General features: G+C 40.6%; 1 protein-coding gene across 24 annotated transcripts in view; it reads left to right on the forward strand.

Moving 5' to 3' along the window:
- MYT1L (myelin transcription factor 1 like) overlaps nucleotides 1-18,788 on the forward strand; it is a 299,847-nt gene that overhangs the window by 184,804 nt on the left and 96,255 nt on the right. For 20 of the 24 annotated variants that reach the window (XM_068153377.1, XM_068153376.1, XM_068153373.1 and 17 more), the window contains one exon: nucleotides 16,987-17,360. In XM_068153377.1, the coding sequence (XP_068009478.1) occupies nucleotides 16,987-17,360 (374 nt within the window). The remainder of the gene's footprint in view (nucleotides 1-16,986; nucleotides 17,361-18,788) is intronic. The other 4 variants (XM_068153379.1, XM_068153385.1, XM_068153386.1 and 1 more) reach the window with 1 other exon arrangement.

An 18,788-nucleotide genomic window follows, 5' to 3' on the forward strand; every position in this document is an offset into this window, starting at 1 on the left:
AGCAGCATAGTAGAGTTAGGTAATGATTGAACTTGTTGATCCTAAAGATCTCTTCCAATTGAAACATTTATATGATCAATGAGAAGTAAAGGTTCCTTGGCTCTTAGGAACCATAAAAAACTACTTCAGGTGAAGAGGACAAGCAACCAGTCATCTCAGACAAGAGGATATGTCATATATCATGACATATATGACGAATATTCTCTGATATGAGTCTTATAGAAGTTTGCATGTCACCAGGCTCCCAGGAAAAACAAAACAAGACCAACAACAAAATAACAAAACAACAATCTAAAAACCCAACCCCAAGCTGATTCTGAAAGTCATTTCTCAGAGAATTCTCTGGATATCCCATACTTTGTCAGAGTCAAAGATGTGATGCCTCAACTAGATGGATGGCTGCTCCTCAGCCAATCCACTGTGCTAACTGCATTGTATGCTCATCTAGCTTTCTCATCTGTTCATTTCAAAACTTGCTGCAGATGTTAACAGGGTAGCCTCGGTGTGTTTTGCAATCTGTAGTTCGTAGCTGATTTCAAATGGCACCAAAGGTTGTATTCCTTAGGATGTTGTAATGCGTTCATGAGAGTCATTGGCTCACGAGACTGGTCATAGCAAGCTTTTACCAGTAGACATTTGAGATGGAAAGTGAGGAAAAAGGAAAAAAAGAAGATTTGTTTATCTTTCTGAAAATGAAGAAATAATCCTGGCAGAATGCAATTGTATGCCTTTAATTTGAGCAGGGTGTTAGAATGAAAATTTCTTGTTCTTAAAAGACAAGGCACTTAGATCTTCCTTTTAATTCCATGTGAGATAAGGCATTGCCACCATTGCAGTCTTCTGTCCCTTCCACACTGGTAAATTTGTTCCAGTGCTGATGGCAAGGCAAGTGTACTACTTTCTGAGTCATAGCAGTGTCTCTGCAGCACCAAGGTGTTCCTTGCAAACACTGACATACTCAGAACTGACGTGGCCTGGCTTTGCTTAGCCTGTGAGACCTACAGAGATCACAGAGGAAGGTGGACTCAAAAACTGAGTCAGAGTTATAAAACTAATATTATTTTAGAAAGCATGCAAATAAATTCTGACTACTGTGTTGGCTTCATATCTTAGCAGTAAAGCTCGCTGCTTGCTGCTTATGAAAAGGATCACAGTATCACAGTATCACAGTATCACAGTATCACAGTATCACTTAGGTTGGAAAGGACCTCGAGGATCATCGAGTCCAACCTGACACCGCAGACCCCATGACTAGACCATGGCACCAAGTGCCACGTCCAATCTCCCCTTGAACGCCTCCAGGGTCGATGACTCAACCACCTCCCTGGGCAACCCATTCCAATGCCGAATGACTCGCTCGGTGAAGAACTTCCTCCTCACCTCGAGTCTGAACCTCCCCTGGCGCAGCTTGAGACTGTGTCCCCTTGTTCTGGTGCTGGTTGCCTGGGAGAAGAGGCCAATTCCCTCCTGGCTACAACCACCCTTCAGGTAGTTGTAGAGGGCAATAAGGTCACCCCTGAGCCTCCTCTTCTCCAGGCTAAACAATCCCAGCTCCCTCAGCCTCTCCTCATAGGGCTTGTGTTCAAGGCCTCTCACCAGCCTTGTTGCCCTTCTCTGGACACTCTCAAGTGTCTCCTTCTTAAACTGAGGAGCCCAGAACTGGACACAGTACTCAAGGTGCGGCCTAACCAGAGCAGAGTACAGGGGCACTATGACCTCCCTGCTCCTGCTGGCCACACTATTCCTAATGCAGGCCAGAATGCTATTGGCCCTCCTGGCCACCTGGGCACACTGCTGGCTCATATTCAGGTGGCTGTCGATCAGCACACCCAGGTCCCTCTCTGTCTGGGAGCTCTCCAGCCACTCCGACCCCAGCCTATAGCTCTGCATGGGATTGCCATAGCCAATGGATGTGGCAGGAAGGGCTGAATAGTTGCAATGGCTTTGTCTTAAAGTGGAACCACTCATTTAAGATGTCAGCATTTAAGCAAAGCTATAAACCAGTGGAAACATTTAGTTTTTACTATCTACTCTAATTTTGACTATTCATTGAAAATTATAGTGGTCAGATTTGGAAATCACAGTGTAGTGGCCAGCTTTGCTAGAACCACAACAGAACTATAACGGCGTAGATTTGTTAGTAACAATTGATTTGTTTTGTTTACTTTTTAGGCATACTATGGGTTAAAATGACCTCTTGTGTAAGCAGGAGGAGAATTTCATTCCTCTTACATGAAGGTATTTTGTGATGAAGTAGCTGTAGATCTCTGTTAAAAGAATTAACAAGATTCCCAGGAAAGTAAAAATGTATTGGCCAGTCTGAAAAACAGAGGTGATACACCTGGAGAAGAGGAGGCTCAGGGGAGACCTTATTGCTGTCTACACCTACCTGAAGGAGGTTGTAGCCAGGAGGGGGTTGGTCTCTTCTCCCAGGCAACCAACACCAGAACAAGAGGACACAGTCTCAAGCTGCGCCAGGGAAAGTTTAAGCTCAAGGTGAGGAGAAAGTTCTTCACAGAGAGAGATTGGCCATTGGGATGTGCTGCCCAGGGAGGTGGTGGAGTTACCATCCCTGGAGGTGTTCAAGAGGGGATTGGATGTGGCACTTGGTGCCATGGTTTTGTAGTCATGAGGTCTTGGGTGACAGGCTGGACTTGATTATCTCTTCCAACCTTGTTGATTCTATGATTCTGTGATTCCAAACTCCATATTTTTTTAAGCTATAAGGAAATTTAGAATAATCTGGTGAAGAGTTAGGTGTTGTGGGTTTAGAACTGCTTGTCTAACCATAGAGCTAAAAATGTTTTCCAGGGACTAGATAGTCCCACTCTGTCTTTTTGCCTTGAGCAGCTTGTGGCTCAAAATGAGGACATCAGGAAAGATTTACCTACTGACCACATTGCAATATAGCTTTGCATGACACCAGATAACTTGAAATGGCCTCATATCTATGCAACTTATCATTCCTGCCATCAAACCCTCATAGAATCATAGAATTGCTTTGGTTGGAAAAGACATCATCAAGTCTAACCATTAGCCTAACACCACCACGACCACTAAACCATGTCCTGAAGTATTTTGTACACTAAAATGTCTTCTGATACCTCACTGACTTCCAGTTTTGTACATTTATCTGTTGAGATGAGATAAGAGTTTTCCACCATGTTACTTCTGCCATGTGTGATTGTCATAAAAAACATTTCAATGTGTAACTCACAATATAAGCACAAACATCAAGAGTACAGTTTAGGTATATCTTAGGTACTGAAACTGAAGAGAAGGATCCCCCAAAATCCCAGCTCAGTAGTTGATCAAATTTGTAACAGAGATTCTATTAGTGTATGCCCAGAGTAGCTTAGCTAAGCTGTGCTGCTTAGTGCTTTCTACATGACAGAATATTTGAGATTTGCAGACCAGTATCCTTTGATCCAGTAGGCACAGTAGGCATTCTCTGCTTTCACTGCCATGCAGGAGCAGCACTGTTTTCTGCAAACACCATAGCACTCACATCCCAGAGAAAAATATCATGATGCTGTGTCCTGGACCAGGGATAAGAATGCTACCTCAGGAAGCAATGTACAGCTTTGATTCCTCATCAGCCTGAGTGGATTCAAGTATAATGTTAGTTCCCAGCCCAAAGCCAGACCAGAAGGGTGACAGGCAAAGGCTGCCTAGGTTGATGGTTGTTGAAGCCAGGTCTTTGGATGGAAAGGACCATGAGGGTTTTTACACAGAACAGAGAGAGAGAAAAGTTAACTTAATGATTAGGGGAACTACATATGGAGCCATAGCAGATTAATCATAGAATGGTAGGGGTTGGAAGGAAACCTCTGAAGATCATCAAGTCCAACCCCCTGCCAAAGCAGGATCACCTAGGGCAGGTCACACAGGAGTTCATCCAGATGGGTCTTGGAAGCCTCTTGAGAAGTAGACTCCACAACCTCTTGGGGCAGACTGATTGGTTTCCAAACCAAAGGAAAAGAAAGGACCTTCCATATTTTGGGCCTCTATTTCAACCAGAGTTGTTAGGACAAAAGGCAAATAATGTATCAGCACTGCCTGTATCAAGACAAAGTCTAGAGTAACACAGCTATCCATACTACAGACAGGATTTAGGTACCTGCCTCAGAAAGTGTATTTTTGGATAATGAGTCATCTTTTCAAGATGATGGCTATGTCACACTTGCAAGTAGATGCAAGTGTCAGCAAGAAAGAGAGAAGTGATTTTTGGAAACATTCTTCTCCTGGTCCTTCCTATTTCCTGTCACAGATATACCACAGTCACCATGCTTGCTGTGGTGATTCCAACTTCTATACCTATGCATTTAGTACTGGGGCATTTATTCACTAAGGAACTCAGTCATCTAATCATATGTACTTTAAAGTTAAGTGTGATGACATCTATTGGTGCCACAACTATTCCCATCATACATCTGTGCCCCAAATATACAGGGACCATTTTTAAAAGTGACTAACACATTACTAACCAACTTTCCATGAGAAGTAAGTATCAAGCATCAGATGTCTCAAACTACTCAAAAAAAAACCTGAAATGTAGTATTTGAAGTGGCATACACTTTCTCAGAAGTTTCTTTTCATCTTTTGAAACTAAATAATTTGTTTCTCTTCTTTCCATCTTCCTGTTACAAACTTCTGCTTCTAGCCGTTTCCTGGTTTTACTCTTCGGTCCGTAGACAGTACATTCTTCTGGACTTTTCACTGTTCAGTTTTTAACCCTTACTGCCTCCTTTTCAAACTGCACATCTGAACTTCAGTGAAGGATAACTGCCACATTTCCCTGTGAAATTTAGCCACAGGAGGTATACTGACAGCAGATTTTCAATGGAAACCGCCATTTCCACCCACAACCCAGATGCCACATCTAAATCATGCTGTGTGGGGCTTCCACTCCCTTGGGAGGCTATTTTCATTTTCCTTCAGAGATTCTTCTGCACTCTAATAGAACTCAATGTCATGTATAAAAAGGAACATTATATGCCATACTATTTAATTTTATTTTTTTATCGTGTGAGTCAAATTGAAGCCTCACTATTCTAGACTGGAATGTGATGGAATTCAGTTAGGTTTTTGTTGTGATTTTTCTTTATTCCCAATCAGAAGTCCTTCCTTTCATCACATATATAAAAAGTACTAAAGTAAGGCCAAGCCATTTAAGCCCACAGCTAGACACTTGGCTTTTGGAGTTGTGTACTTAAGCCAGTAGGTAAGTTTTAATTTTCAGACCAGAGTATTTCTGATTCTTCTAACCGTGAGGAAAAGAAAGGTGAAAAAGAGGTAAAATGAACATAAAGAGATTTGTCCTTTGAATCTGAGCACCTCAAACCAATTTCTTTATGATATGTATCTTAGTGGAAATCCTACCTGCAAGACCAGTTCATATCTATCCATACATACAATTATGTATACACACAGAGAGACAACAAAGCAACTTGTGTCTGCTGCAGAAAGAGACATTTTTGGTAGAATGAGCAAATATGTGCCTTGCAGAGTGTAAGTCATGGCAGGTAGCAGGGCTTGTAGAGCAGTGTTATCTCAGAGGGGAGAATAACAGTCCACAATACCTGCCTTGTACTTGCATGGGGGCAGAAAGATATATACGGTTATATTTGTGTCTCTTGAAGGATGTGCCCCATTACTACCACACTGAGCAAAAGTTGTGGAAGGAGAATGGTGTGGTCGTGGACACCAACTTTGTCTGATGCATCTCTGATTGGAACTAATAGAAACTCTGATAACTGCTGCAAATTACATGGTACTGAAGTAGCTGTGTCCATCTAGAGCAAAGAACATAAAGACTTGCTTATAAATTTGTTCACACAACTTCGTATGCAGGAGCAAACTGGCAGGCACAACTAGTATAAAAATACTGTCCTAGGAATTAGGCTCAGGAAGGTATTGTGATGAAGGTATTCTAGAAATCCTCTCTAAGTTCCACAGATTTTTATTATAACCTTTTGGGGGAAAGGCCCCTCAGGAAGAAACTACTCTTAAAAATTAATACGGAGGGTAAACTTTCAATTCCTTCATGACATTGTTTGCTAAATGCATATTAATAATGGTTTTCATTTTAACCAGGAGACCAGTTCTAGCTGCAGCTTCACAATGCAATAGAGAGAATGCTGTGATGTCTGCTCTGTTTAGAAGAATCATGTTTTCCTCTGTGTTATGGGTAGGCACAATCTGTTTTGCTTTTTTTTTTCACAATAGGAAGACTTACACATCTCACGAATGACTCCTAACCAACTGTGCAAGACACAGAACAGTATCTTGTAGCTTATGCTGGAGGTGAGAATCCAGTGCATAAGCACAGAAGTGGCTGCAGCTTGTATCACTTTGGTTTTGTCATTTTTGTTCTGTAATTTCAGATGTGCAATGGTGAAGGTCTTGCATCAGAAGGGTGCTCTACAGTAGTATTCCTTCCCATGGATTATAGTCTGTAGCCATTAGCTTTTTCGGATCAAGAAAGATACTGATTGATATAGTTAGAGGAAAATTGGTGTCTTATATTTCTTAATTCTTTCTTAGTTAAAGTTAAATTGGGAGACAGTGATGGAAGAGTATTTGTGATAAGAATCAGTAGGTGATAGTCTCATTATTGTGGACCTACATTAGAGATGTGATAAAATGACAGTGCACTCTATTACTCAATAATTAAGTACGTACTGGAATGATGGTTTGATGTCCTGTGGTGGTGTTAAACATAATCTGTTCAGTATGTGTCTACGAATATCGATTCTACTAATATGTATCAAGCCTTGTCGTTAAAAGACAGCATAACTACGTGCATCACCTTTGATTTCCAGCAGTTTATTTCCTTTGATTTTTGAATGATTGGACTTAGCCTGCTGCATTGCTTAAGAGGGATTACATTTAAAACACTTCAATAGAAAGATTTTGTCTCATGTCCAATGATCAAATATTGTGACTGTGCAAGTACTTTTGTATCTGATAGATGTGCTCCTACAGCATATTCTAACCCTGCCAAATTGGTGAATGATAGATTGTGAATATTTCCCAATTTATAATACCATGTTATTGCAAAAATTAAATACATTGGAAGCTTCCCTGGCCTCTACCTGTAAACAGAGTTGTCATTACCACTGGGGCTGAAAGCACAGGATGCACACAAATCTGGGTATCTTGGCAGCTCTAGATATTGCTTTGATTTAGCCCAGTGTAGCCAACATCATATTTTTTTGTATGTAGAAAAATAGAGGGTTTTCTTTCCCAGTGTTTTTTTGTATAAACATAAGCTTCAGGATTTTGAGTAACTGCAGAAGTCAGTGTTCTTTGAGGTAGTGCAGAAGTGGTCACTGTCTTTGCATGTTCCCATTTTTGTGTGGCTGTGTTACATCTAAGTCAACATCAAAGTGTGCAGAATCAATAGCCACTTAGCAAAACTTGATTATATGCATTTCATCTAATGAATCAATACAAGTCATTAAACCTGTGCTCTTTGCACTCTCCTAGTTTCTTTGATCAGTCCCTGTATTCAAGGGTCTGCCAACAAGCCATAATCAATTGTGGCTTCTGGCTCTTGAACACGGAGTTAAGTTGGGTATTTACCTCCCTAAGATTAGTGCAGCTGCAGAATTTGGCTGATATTGGATCATGCAGGTAGTCTTGACAAAATAGCCAAGGTATGAGGAAGAGAATTTTTCATTGGTGTAGGTTAAGAGAAATCAGGAGTTAATTGGTGTAACCACAAAGAAAAGTCTTTCAAAGTCCAGAGAGTGCCAGGGGAACAGGCAGCGCATCCCAGGATACTGTAATCTCTTATGCTGTTCCATTTCCCTGTATCTCACTATTTTAGGGAGGTGTGCAGCCAATATCCTCTCCTCTTCTCAGGGAGAGTGTGTGCCTTGTGCTTTGTGGGGGAGATGATTTTCTCTTGGCTTTGGCTGGCAGAGAAATTTGAGCTGCAGCAGACCTGCTCGTGGGGTGGGGTGGAGTGGGCAGTTTGGCTGCTCCTGGGCCTGCAGAGGATGCGGTGGAGGTTTCTGGAAGGCGTTGGAAGGTTTTGGCCTGGTAGGACCAGGTGAAGGACTGAGCCTACTTTGCGATAGTATTCCTTCTAACTGAATACCTGTTGTGTAGCATTTCCATTTAAATATCCAGTCAGTGTGGAGCATTTTTATCTTACTCCTTGGGAAGGAGTAAAGCATCTTCTTTGTCCTTTTGCCCTTGGCAGTTCGTGGCTCAAGACGTGGGCATTCATGTTAAGTTATACAGCAGTTGTGAAAGGAAAGAAGCAGGGGTTTAACATCTGGGGGATTTTAAATCCTCATCTTTGTTAGGGATGGACAAACAATATTTAAACAAAAAGGGAAAAAAAAGAAAAGTGAGAGAGAAAGACATGATTTTCTCCCATTTTTAATCAGATTCCTAAGTGATAGAATTCCCATTATTGTCAGTGGAGAGATAGGCAAAGTGTCTAAGAAAGGTGAAATTAATTGCCTCCCCTGAGGCTCCCGCTTCTCTGCACTGACTTTTAAAGGGAACTTAACATGACATATAAGGGTAGGTGAGACATGAACCCTGTCCATGACATCATAAGTCATGGGGCAATCAGATATTATATTGATTTATTTATATATATACTTTAGCATAATCTACAACTGCAGGGCATGTACTTTGCTAACCTGTGCTGCCATAGAAGTTTTTAGTCTTATGAATTTTCACATTTCTGGTTTTACACCTTGCTTTCAATGAGCTCTCCAGGGCTGAGAGTGTCCCTGTGTGTTGGCAGAACACCTAGAAATGCATGCTGGGCCTCATTCGACCAGTTAAATAAACTGGCTGTCTAAAAGGGTTAACTTTTGCAAAATCAGAACTTAACTTTCAGTTGTCATATCCCAAGGGCAGAGATGTTGGTGATGGGTGAAGTGACCTTACCACCCAGAGGACAGATTGGCTGTACTTCTGCCACTCTTTATCCCAGGGCTCAGTTGTACTGGTTTGAAGTCTCAGTGAATTGGTGTGGAGAGATGCTTCATGTTGGACAAATGTAGGATCCAATCAGGTAAAAGATCCTCATTTTGATTTGAATTCCTATGACTATACTGACTATCTCAAATCTGATTTACTTTATTCTACTTAAAAAAACATACCTCAGTATTTGCATTTAAAAACAAAACAAACAACAGCCCCCCCACACCAAATTCACCTTAAAGTTTGAGCTCAATCCCTTGCTTCTGGCACCTCATTTTATTCTTATGGTTTTGTTACTCCTAACTCCTTTTTGTAATGCTGTTTTTCAATGACATTATTTTTTCTTTAGGGCACATTGAATTAAATAATTCCATACACAAGTAGATCTGCAGTTTATTTGAGGTTATTCATGTCTTTTAAAAGACTGAAGTGCAAAAGGATTGATTTGGCTTTTAGGATCATAGAATCGGTAAGGTTGGAAAAGACCTTTAAAAAAGACCTTTGCTGCTCACTCCTGTAGTGTTTTGGCATGCTTTAAGCAGTCATTTAAATATGAGTGAAAAATTGCCATCATAGAATTGGTAAGGTTGAAAAAGACCTTTAAAATTATCTAGTCCAACCCTCAGCACAACACCACCATGCCAAGTAAACCATGTCCCAAAGTGGTACACCTCCAGGTACAGTGTCTACACCACCTCTTTGAGAAGCCTGTTCTAACGCTTGACTACTCTTTTAGTAAAGAAAATGTTCCTAATATCAAATCTAAACCTCCCCTGGTGCAGTTTGAGATCATTTTCATTCTATCACTTGGTAGTAGGGAGAGGAGACTGACCCTTACCTGGGTCCAACCTCCTTTCAGGTTGCTGTAGAGAGTTCTGTGAAGAAAATGTCACATCTTCTACCTTTAACTTTTGAGATACAGCATGTTTCTGTGTCCTTTTGTAGTTTTGCTTACTTTTCCATAATGCAGTACACAGCTACTTGAAACTCCAGAAAGAAAAAAAAGGGGATAGAATGTTCTGAATGTCATTCATTCCTGCCAGTCAGGCTTATACCTGTTCAGGTAAATTTATTGTTTTTACCAAACATATATATGTACCTCATCTGGAAAGTCAACAAACTTCTATTCAGTAGAAATAAATGAAGTAAAAAGGATGTGTTTTGACACTGCACACATAAAAGCACTTCTTATTTATAATAATCTGTCTTATTGAACCAGAAGCAGAAGCTCATGGGAAAGTCTGAAATGCAGCAGAACTGCAGAGATTAGTTTGTTGTGGTTCAAAAGGTGTTTATTACTTTTAATTACAGTTTAAATAGATAAAATTTGGGCCCACTTTTACAGAAATATTTGTGCACATAAAATGTGGAAGGGAACACAGATTTTCCAAAGCACTAGCTCTGGATTGGTGCCTAACTCCAGTTGAGAAGATAGAGGTGAGGGCAGTCATTCTGTAAGTGGCCTTAGATGCTACGATTTTGGCAGTGCAGTGGCTGCAAGAAGCATACATAGCTCAGGGCTTTGGTTCAGATGCCAGCAGGCTCCTGGAAAGCAGATTCAGGTAAATTGGTCTAGATTGGAATAGCAGACAGGATACTAGCACATGGAATCTTAATCCATCCAGTTGGAAACAGCAAAATCAGTGTGTCCTAGCTCCGCCATGTAGTGTGTAATTAACCATCTGCGGGGGGGAGAGCTAAAACCCCATATTCTTCTTGAGCTTTGACTTGCTCTTCCCATTTTCTCTTTTTTAGCTGAGTGATTGGAATACTCAGCCAAGTTATTTACCTTTCACAGCCTGGAAAAATTTGGATAAATACCTCATGTACTCCAGGTGTGACAGGAATTTTGTGGATTCCTGAGCAGTGTGGCTTAGACAGCAAAAATTATTTCCCTCAAAAAAGTTTGTCTCTAGCACTTCTTGTGCCAGTTATCACTGTCCATTGAGTTTGCTGCACATTCCTGTAGTATTTTGGCATGCTTTAAGCAGTCATTTAAATACGAGTGAAAAATTGCCATCAGGTGAAGGAGATTATTCTTGCATCTGAGTTGACAAATGACTAGGCAGGAGTCATGCTCTTTTTCTGAATTTACTACGATGCTTTTATGGAACACAGAAAGTTCCACAGAAACATAAGGGGAAAAAAAACCCTGCACTTTAAGGTGGCAGAGTACTGAAATAGGCTGTCCAGAGAGATTGTGGTGTCTTCTTCTCAGGAGGCACTCAAAACCCACTGGAGCTTGTTCCTGTGTGATCCTGCTCTAGCAGGAGGGCTGGACTAGATGATTGTCAAAGGTTCTTTCCAACCTTCACCATTCTGTGATTGCTTGATTCTTCCTCCTAATAGTGCACTACCTGCTGAGAAAAGTATCTTCCTGGAGTGCAGGGAGTTCAAGACAGAGGGTTTTGTAGAATCCAAATATTTACTTTGTGGTCAGCTGCTATCAGTTGCTAGTATCAGCCCCTTGGGACTCAAAGTTGTAATTGCTTTGAGGCTGTTTTTGTAGGATGTGGTCTCATGCAAACTAATGAGGTTTGCACGTTCTCTGAGTATTGGACTTATTAGAAGACTTGCTGCAAAATTCTTCTTTTCTCAATACCTTAAAAGTCTTCATCTGGAGATATGGACTTGGAAATTATGTAATCCAGACAAAAAAATAATACTTTATGGTATCCAGTGGGACAAGTGTAAATGCCTTGGGAGCTTTCTGTCTGAAGCTATAAGCAGAAGTTTGCTTCCAAGCAAACTTCGTACTCTTCATAATGTGCTCTCCTCAGATGTATATGATAAGATTCCACTTCAGTGCCACTTCAGGTACTCAAGGGCTTCATTAAATGTTTTTGATAACCTCACCAGGTGACTATAAAGTGGGTTTTTGGATTCTATCATCTACCAAATATTTTGGTTTATGTGAAATTAAATTCTCATAAGAAAATAAAGAAAGAATGAGAGGATGGTTGCTGGAGACACTTTTTAGATTGAAAAAACACTATGGTTTTTCAAAGTTCTGATGAGAAAAAAAAACCCACAGAAGAAAAAAGAGGTATAGCAATCCTTCAAGAAAAAAATACTATTCTGATGTAGGACATAATATTGCTATCACTTTATTTTTCTTGACATGGACCTTGTAGCTCAAGGTCTCTGAAATAATATATTCAAAAGAAAAGAGGTACAAATGAGAAAAGGCAGCTGGTAAATGCGGCAGGTAGGAGTCACTTGCCTAAACTATGTATTTAGAGTTGGCTGTACCTTTATTAGTCAAATAAACTTGTGGTAATGGTGGCAAGTAGCAGTGTGAGCAATCTGGCAGTGTAGGCCTAGAGCCTGACATGCTGGTAGGCCGTGTCCAGCATGGGTGTGGAAGTGGCTAGCGGTGTAGCAGAACAGTGCTGTGCCTGCGCCGTGTAACCAGAGCAGGGCACTGGTAGCTATAAGCACAGAGTTACCTTGGGATAACAGGACGCACATGTGCATCAACAATCTCGCCTGTTATTGCTAGTTTAACCAATAATCAATAGTAGTACGGTGTGTGGTCGCTCGTGAGGAGCCAATGAAGCTATGCAGCAATGCCCTCCGAGTTTATATAAGTTGTAAAGGTTTTCTTAATCTGCACTTCTTCTATGCACTTCTTACCAGCCTGTCAGCTCTACTGCCCGCTCTGTGCTACGCTTGCATTGTAATCGAACAACACTGAAGCAATAAAGGAACAATACTAGATCATATTGATCAGCTGTATTGATTCCAATCTCCGTCGTCCATATAAACTTCCATTCCAATTCTTCCTGGGAACTAAGATACTTTAAGAGGGAATTTTCTCCCAGACATAGGAGGTATATCCCAACTTTTAGGAGTGAGTGTGCATATCATGGAGGGAAGAATGTTCATCAGTAATGTGATCTTACAGACTTACAGAATGATAGGGGTTGGAAGAGACCTTTGAAGATCATCTAGACCAACCCGTCTGCTAGAAGTACCTAGACCAGGCTGTACAGGATGGCATCCAGGAAGGTTTTGAATGATCCAGAGATGATGACTCCAACATTTCACTCTGGGCAACCTGTTTCAGTCCTCTGCCACCCTCCGCCTCACATCTAGATGGAACTTCCTATGTTCAAGTTAGTGTCTGTTACCTCTTGTCCTTTCACTGGATACCACTGAAAAAAAGATTGGCCCCAGCCTTCTCCTTTCCAGGTTAAAAAGCCCCAAGTTCCTGAGTCTTTCTTCATAGGACATAGCCCCCCAGTCATCTTTGCAGCCTTCTGCTGTACCCTCTCAAGCAGTTCCTTGTCCTTCTTGAACTGGGGAAACAATACTCCAGGTGTGGCCTCACCAGGTCAGAGTAAAGGGGGAGGAGAACCACCCTCATCCTGCTGGTGACACTCTTCTTGATGAAGCCCAGGATGCCATTTAGAAAATCCCATGTATTTCTTTGGTTCCATACTATATATAGATAATGAGATATGTTTAACTGTTATAGCTTAGAAATAACCATAGAACCTTATAATGGTTTGGGTTGGACGAGACCTTAGAGACCATCTAGTTCCAACTCCCTCATCATGGGCAGCAACACTTTCCATTAGACTAGGTTGCTCAAGGCCCTCTCCAAGTTGTTCTTGAACATGTCCAGGGAGGAGGCATATGAATCTTCCCTGGAGAGCCTGTTCCAGTGTCTCACCACCCTTATTGAAAAGAAAAAAATTCTAATTATGCTGAAAATGATATTAAATTAGTAGTGAGAAAGGTTTTTAAATACATGGTTATATTTAAATATTTAAAATACAAGAATTTCAAGTCTTGGAGAGAAATCTGTATTTCCTGAAGAGAAGTCCTAGTGAACATGACACCGAGTAGCACTGCACATCTTTAATGGAGAAAAATTGCGTGAGAGGCGGAAAAACACCACAAAGTCATCTTCTGACTGAGGAGTATAAATTCATATATTATTTCGTCAATTATTAATATCTGTGTGTCCTCTTGGAGCTTATCACTGTGAAATTCAACAACATTCTTTCCACCAGAATTATTCATGACAGATGCTGAAGACCACAGATGACTGAGACACACAGCAAAGCTGTGTGGAATATTCAAAAGTGTGTTTCTGGAAGCCCAAATATACATGCTGCTGGAAAACCAATGGAGCTGAAGCATGAGGGGAAAATCAGACCAACAGCTGACCAGGGAAATACAGTGAGCAGTGAAAGAATAGATAAAGGCACGCAAGAGAGATAAATCAATGGGGTCACTGCTTCGAGCAGGGATAAACTAGTGTAGAAAAATAAGCAAATAAGGGGATGATCACAAAAGCCAAAACTGGAATTGGAGAGAAAATTGCAGAAGCTATAAGGACAAACAATAACAGATTTCAGAAATATACAAGGAACAAGAGGTCAATGAGAGAGACTGTCATCTCCATATGGGGTTGGCCAGGGAAGTTAGTGGCAGAGCAGTGCTGGAAGCCAGCAGTGCTCTCCCCCTTGGAGTGCTCAGCAGAGAGACCACGGGGAACATGCCAGGAACAGAGAGAGTGTCCTGGAGGCAGAATCTGAAATATTAATGAAACAAAGGATGAGAGCAGAACAGGTTAAGAAAAAAGTAGAAGAAAATAGGGCAGCTAAGCAGTAGGCTCCAGGTCTGGTGGCATGTTTCTGAGGTTTCTAAAAGACACAGGCATTTTTTTCACTTTCTCAGACTATGGAGTCCATAGTACCTGAGGTACATAGAATCTATACCAATTATATAGTTGAAGAGTGTAAGGACTCTGGTGCAAGACAGTATTCTAAAGGTTTTATAAGTGAAACTCTTACAATGGTAGGATTTAGGAAGTGTGCATGCATGTAACACTTTACAAAGTATAAGTCCAAGTGCAGGCAAAACCAGATTCAGGGTTGTAGAGAAACTGGTATGAACTAATCAGGGAATCGTTCACATAACCTGAGCTGGATTTCCTTGGAAAAGTGGCATGTTCCCAAGTCCTTGGTGCTGGACCCCAACCCTTCAAATATACAGATGTTTGTTTCTGGTTGTTGCTGATGTGTCCTCATTTTTAATTCTATAAGAAAAGGTGATGGGAATAGATGAAGTGAAAACCTAAAGTAAAATTCACAACTTTACTTGAATAGCTGAGTTGCAAAGAGTCTTCTAATGAGATTTATAAATGCATCAGAGCTTATTTGGTAACTAATTAGCATTGATTTCCATTGACATCCATTTTCCAGAGAGGCCTGAATTCCTAGTAATATCTTAGATTCCTAAGCAACAGCTCAAACCAAAATAGATGCATTTGTTACCCTACTGTCTTCCACAGTTCTCAGACTGTTGTAAATTCCAAAGGGGACTCATTTGGGGGCATTACTAGGTGAAAATGGTTACAAGTAGAGTGTTATTAACTAAACAAAGATTGGGGCAGGTTGGGGTTAATATTCTCACTTTAATATGGCAAGCCTTCCATCAGAATAAGATCACCTAGAGTAGGTTGCATAATTTTTGTTGCCTAGGTAACAAGGAAAACAAAAAAGGGATTGATGAGGATAGTGAAACATTAGAACAAGTTGACCAGAGGGGTGCTAGGTGTCCCATCCCTGGAAAAAATTAAGGTCAGACTGGATGCAGCTTTGAGCAACCTGATGTTGAAGATGTCACTGCCCATGGCAGAAGACTTGGACTGGAGGATCTTTAAAGGTCACTTCCAACCCAAACCATTCTATAATTCTGGGATCCTGAGATTCTGTTCCAAGTAACGATTTGTGTAACTCGGATAAATTGGTGCTGGGATGCAATTAAACCAGATCAAGGTCATAGACCATGCAAACACTGCAAAGACTGCATCTGTAATGCTAAATATGGTGAAGCTCACTGTTTTTCAGTGGTCCATCTGTAGAAGCATTATTAGAATAAAAGAAAATGATAAATGATAGTTTTTTTTGTAACCAGGATAAAATAAATACAAATATGACATGAAAGAGGAGGTTAGAAGTAGATATACAGAAAAGTCTAGAAAGAAGAGTTTCAGTGTCCCAAAACCATTTAATCAGGAGATGAAGACTAAAAAACCAGTGTAGCTTGAGTAGTATTTATAATCACACCATTTAAAGAGTTTAAAGAGGAAGTTATTTAAACAAACAATGTAATTTGTGTTTGCAGTGACTGTACAGGAGGCTACAGGGGTGACACAAGGGTGATCATGTTCAACAAGTACAGATTACCTGACCTTTGAGAAACAGGTAGCTGCTCTGGTAGAAGAGCAGAAGTATGAAATGCCATTTATGCTGCAGTGCATTAGATGATGGATGAGGCAGTGGTCTAACTTCCTTCACTGACAGAAGATTTTGTTTATTGTTTGAGTTAATGTTTTTATTTGTTTGTAATGTGAGAAGACTTCCCATACTGGCCATGCAGATTGTTGCTTTAGGTTCTGTTGAGCAGTTTGCTTTCCCGTTTATCCAGCTTTATAGCATGCAACAGTGGAGAATTTAAGAGCAGTTCATAATTTCTAGTGGTGACAACAACAGCCAGGAGTGTTATGAGCATGGTCATATTTTAATTATTTTAAAAGCACTGAAACATATCTTAATTGGACACATCAAGAACTTACTGAGTAATGTAAAATTGTGAAAGGTTGCTTTATTCCTGATGTTGCGCCGGTCGCTAATCGGTGGGATGAAATTGCTGGATTCTTAACTGTACTCATCCGCCTTAGAAACAAATGTAACGTGTGAAAGAGAGGAAAGAACGAGAAGGGGAAATGTAGGTTTGTGTCGGTTCCAGAGCTGTTATACTGGCATGCATGTGTGACACTTTTTGGCCAATAATAGGCATTTGCAATTTCACAGGTTTTGTAAGTGTCCTCCCCCTTTGGCATTATTGCCTAAGCAGCATTTTAGTTTGAAAACATGAGTTTTGTTAACAGCAAGTAATCACGGCGTAGAATTATAATGTGTGACTATATGACATGAGTGACATGATTTGACCTACAGAAACCTGCAGGATAGTTTAATCATTTGGGTTTTTTGTTGTTTTTTTTCCCCCTCACAGTGTTTATGGATGTCCTTTGGCGAAAAAAAGGAAAACACAAGATAAGCAACCCCAAGAACCAGCTCCCAAAAGAAAACCTTTTGTGGTTAAAGCAGACAACTCTTCAGTAGATGAGTGCTATGAAACTGATGGAACAGAGGAGATGGATGAAAAGGAAGAGGAAGAAGAGGAAGAGGATGAAGAAGAGGAGGAATATTCTGATGATAATGAGGAGCAAGGTGATGAGGAGGAGGATGATGAAGAGGTAGACAGAGAAGAAGAAGAGGAGATTGAAGAAGAGGAGGAGGAGGATGAAGAGGAAGGTGAAGATGTAGAGGATGAAGAGGAGGAAGAAGAGGAGGAGGAGGAAGAAGAGGAGGAGGAGGAAGAACGTGGTAATAATCAGAGTATTAGTAAAAAGTAAACAATGTGTGTTTTCTGGGTTAATCTTGTAGTGTGGTGTGAGGATTTAGCTGTGCGGTTCTCATTAAAGCTAATGGAAGTCATGCAGTTAAATCTCTCTGCTCCACACTGAAAATATATCCCACTTCACATTTATTTTAATAAGTCTGTCTGACAAATATTTTTTAACACACCAGCACTCACATTTCAAACAAGGAGGGTGGAGGTGTGTTTGTGCTAAGAAACACTTGCAGGAGATATAATCCTAGTTGTGGATTGATGCATGCAGCTATCAGGAGAAGCAGCAGCTACCGCTGGGTGCCTGTACTGATCGTTTGCAAGTGTGTTTGCTGGATCTGCTTACATAATGTCAGTGGTTACCTACCTAAAAGCTGTCACAAGGTAGCAGATTATTTTTTTTTTAAGCAAAACCTGACCTCTTCCCTTTGAAAACTTTGCCCCATACTTCCCACTGTTCCAAGAAGCTATTCAGGATGAACCGTTATGCTTCGGTTCTTTGAGACTTGAATGCGTGTGTACTTTAGTTGATTCTATCAAAAATATAGAGTGAGAGGCTGACATAGATACATGTCTTCTAAAATTCATGTATTTTTGGCTGTTATGCCATGGCATAAATGTTATTTAGACATAGAGGTGACTAGTGGTAACCCAGTTTATGTAGCAGCCATGTGATTAACCTATTCACCTTTCCTGTTTGGGGGATATTAGACTCTATATAACCAGTGTTTTCAAAATACCTAATCAGTGTCTATTTACTCAAGAGTCCATATGCTGATGACATCGTAATGCACTGGGGTGAAATGAAAGAATCATGCAAAAATTAATGAGCTGTCTAAAAAGTATTTTGTTCCCATTTCCAGGGAACACGTTTTTGGTTGGGTAGATTCACCTTTCTAACCAATAAAATATATGAAAAGCTTTCAGCACTCCTCAGTTGGATTCCTCTTAGGAACCAGGTATGAAAGTTGTATGACTTTTATTTCAGCATTCTGTAGGGTCAGCGCTAAAATCTTAAAGAAAGACTTCGGAAGTACTCTTTCCATTTTGACAAGGTGATGGCCAGATGGCTCAATGTAGGCTTTTCTCAGATATCTTAATCTGTAGAATTTCTTCAGTTGCTTAAATTTGCCAATAAGACTGGTAGAGCATACGTGGCCAACCCTAAAATTTGCATGTGTTTGATGTAAGAGGGAAGCCCTTCCCTTTTGCAGAGAATTCTCCTATTTCACAATCTGGAAGAGAAGCCTATTAGACCAGGCTGATAGGCAACTGCTATTGCTGTCCTGAAGGGCAAGTGCAGGGTATCTGGCAATTTCTTTAAGAGATAGTGATGACTGAGTTTGTTGGTGCTTAGGTTATGGTGCCATTGCTGCTGTGATTTCAGCTGATGTGAAAAACTT

The sequence above is a fragment of the Melanerpes formicivorus genome, unplaced genomic scaffold, assembly GCF_026170545.1.
Source record: "Melanerpes formicivorus ecotype bairdi unplaced genomic scaffold, bMelFor1.0.p_v2 SCAF_25, whole genome shotgun sequence".
Classification (NCBI taxonomy): Eukaryota; Metazoa; Chordata; class Aves; order Piciformes; family Picidae; genus Melanerpes; species Melanerpes formicivorus.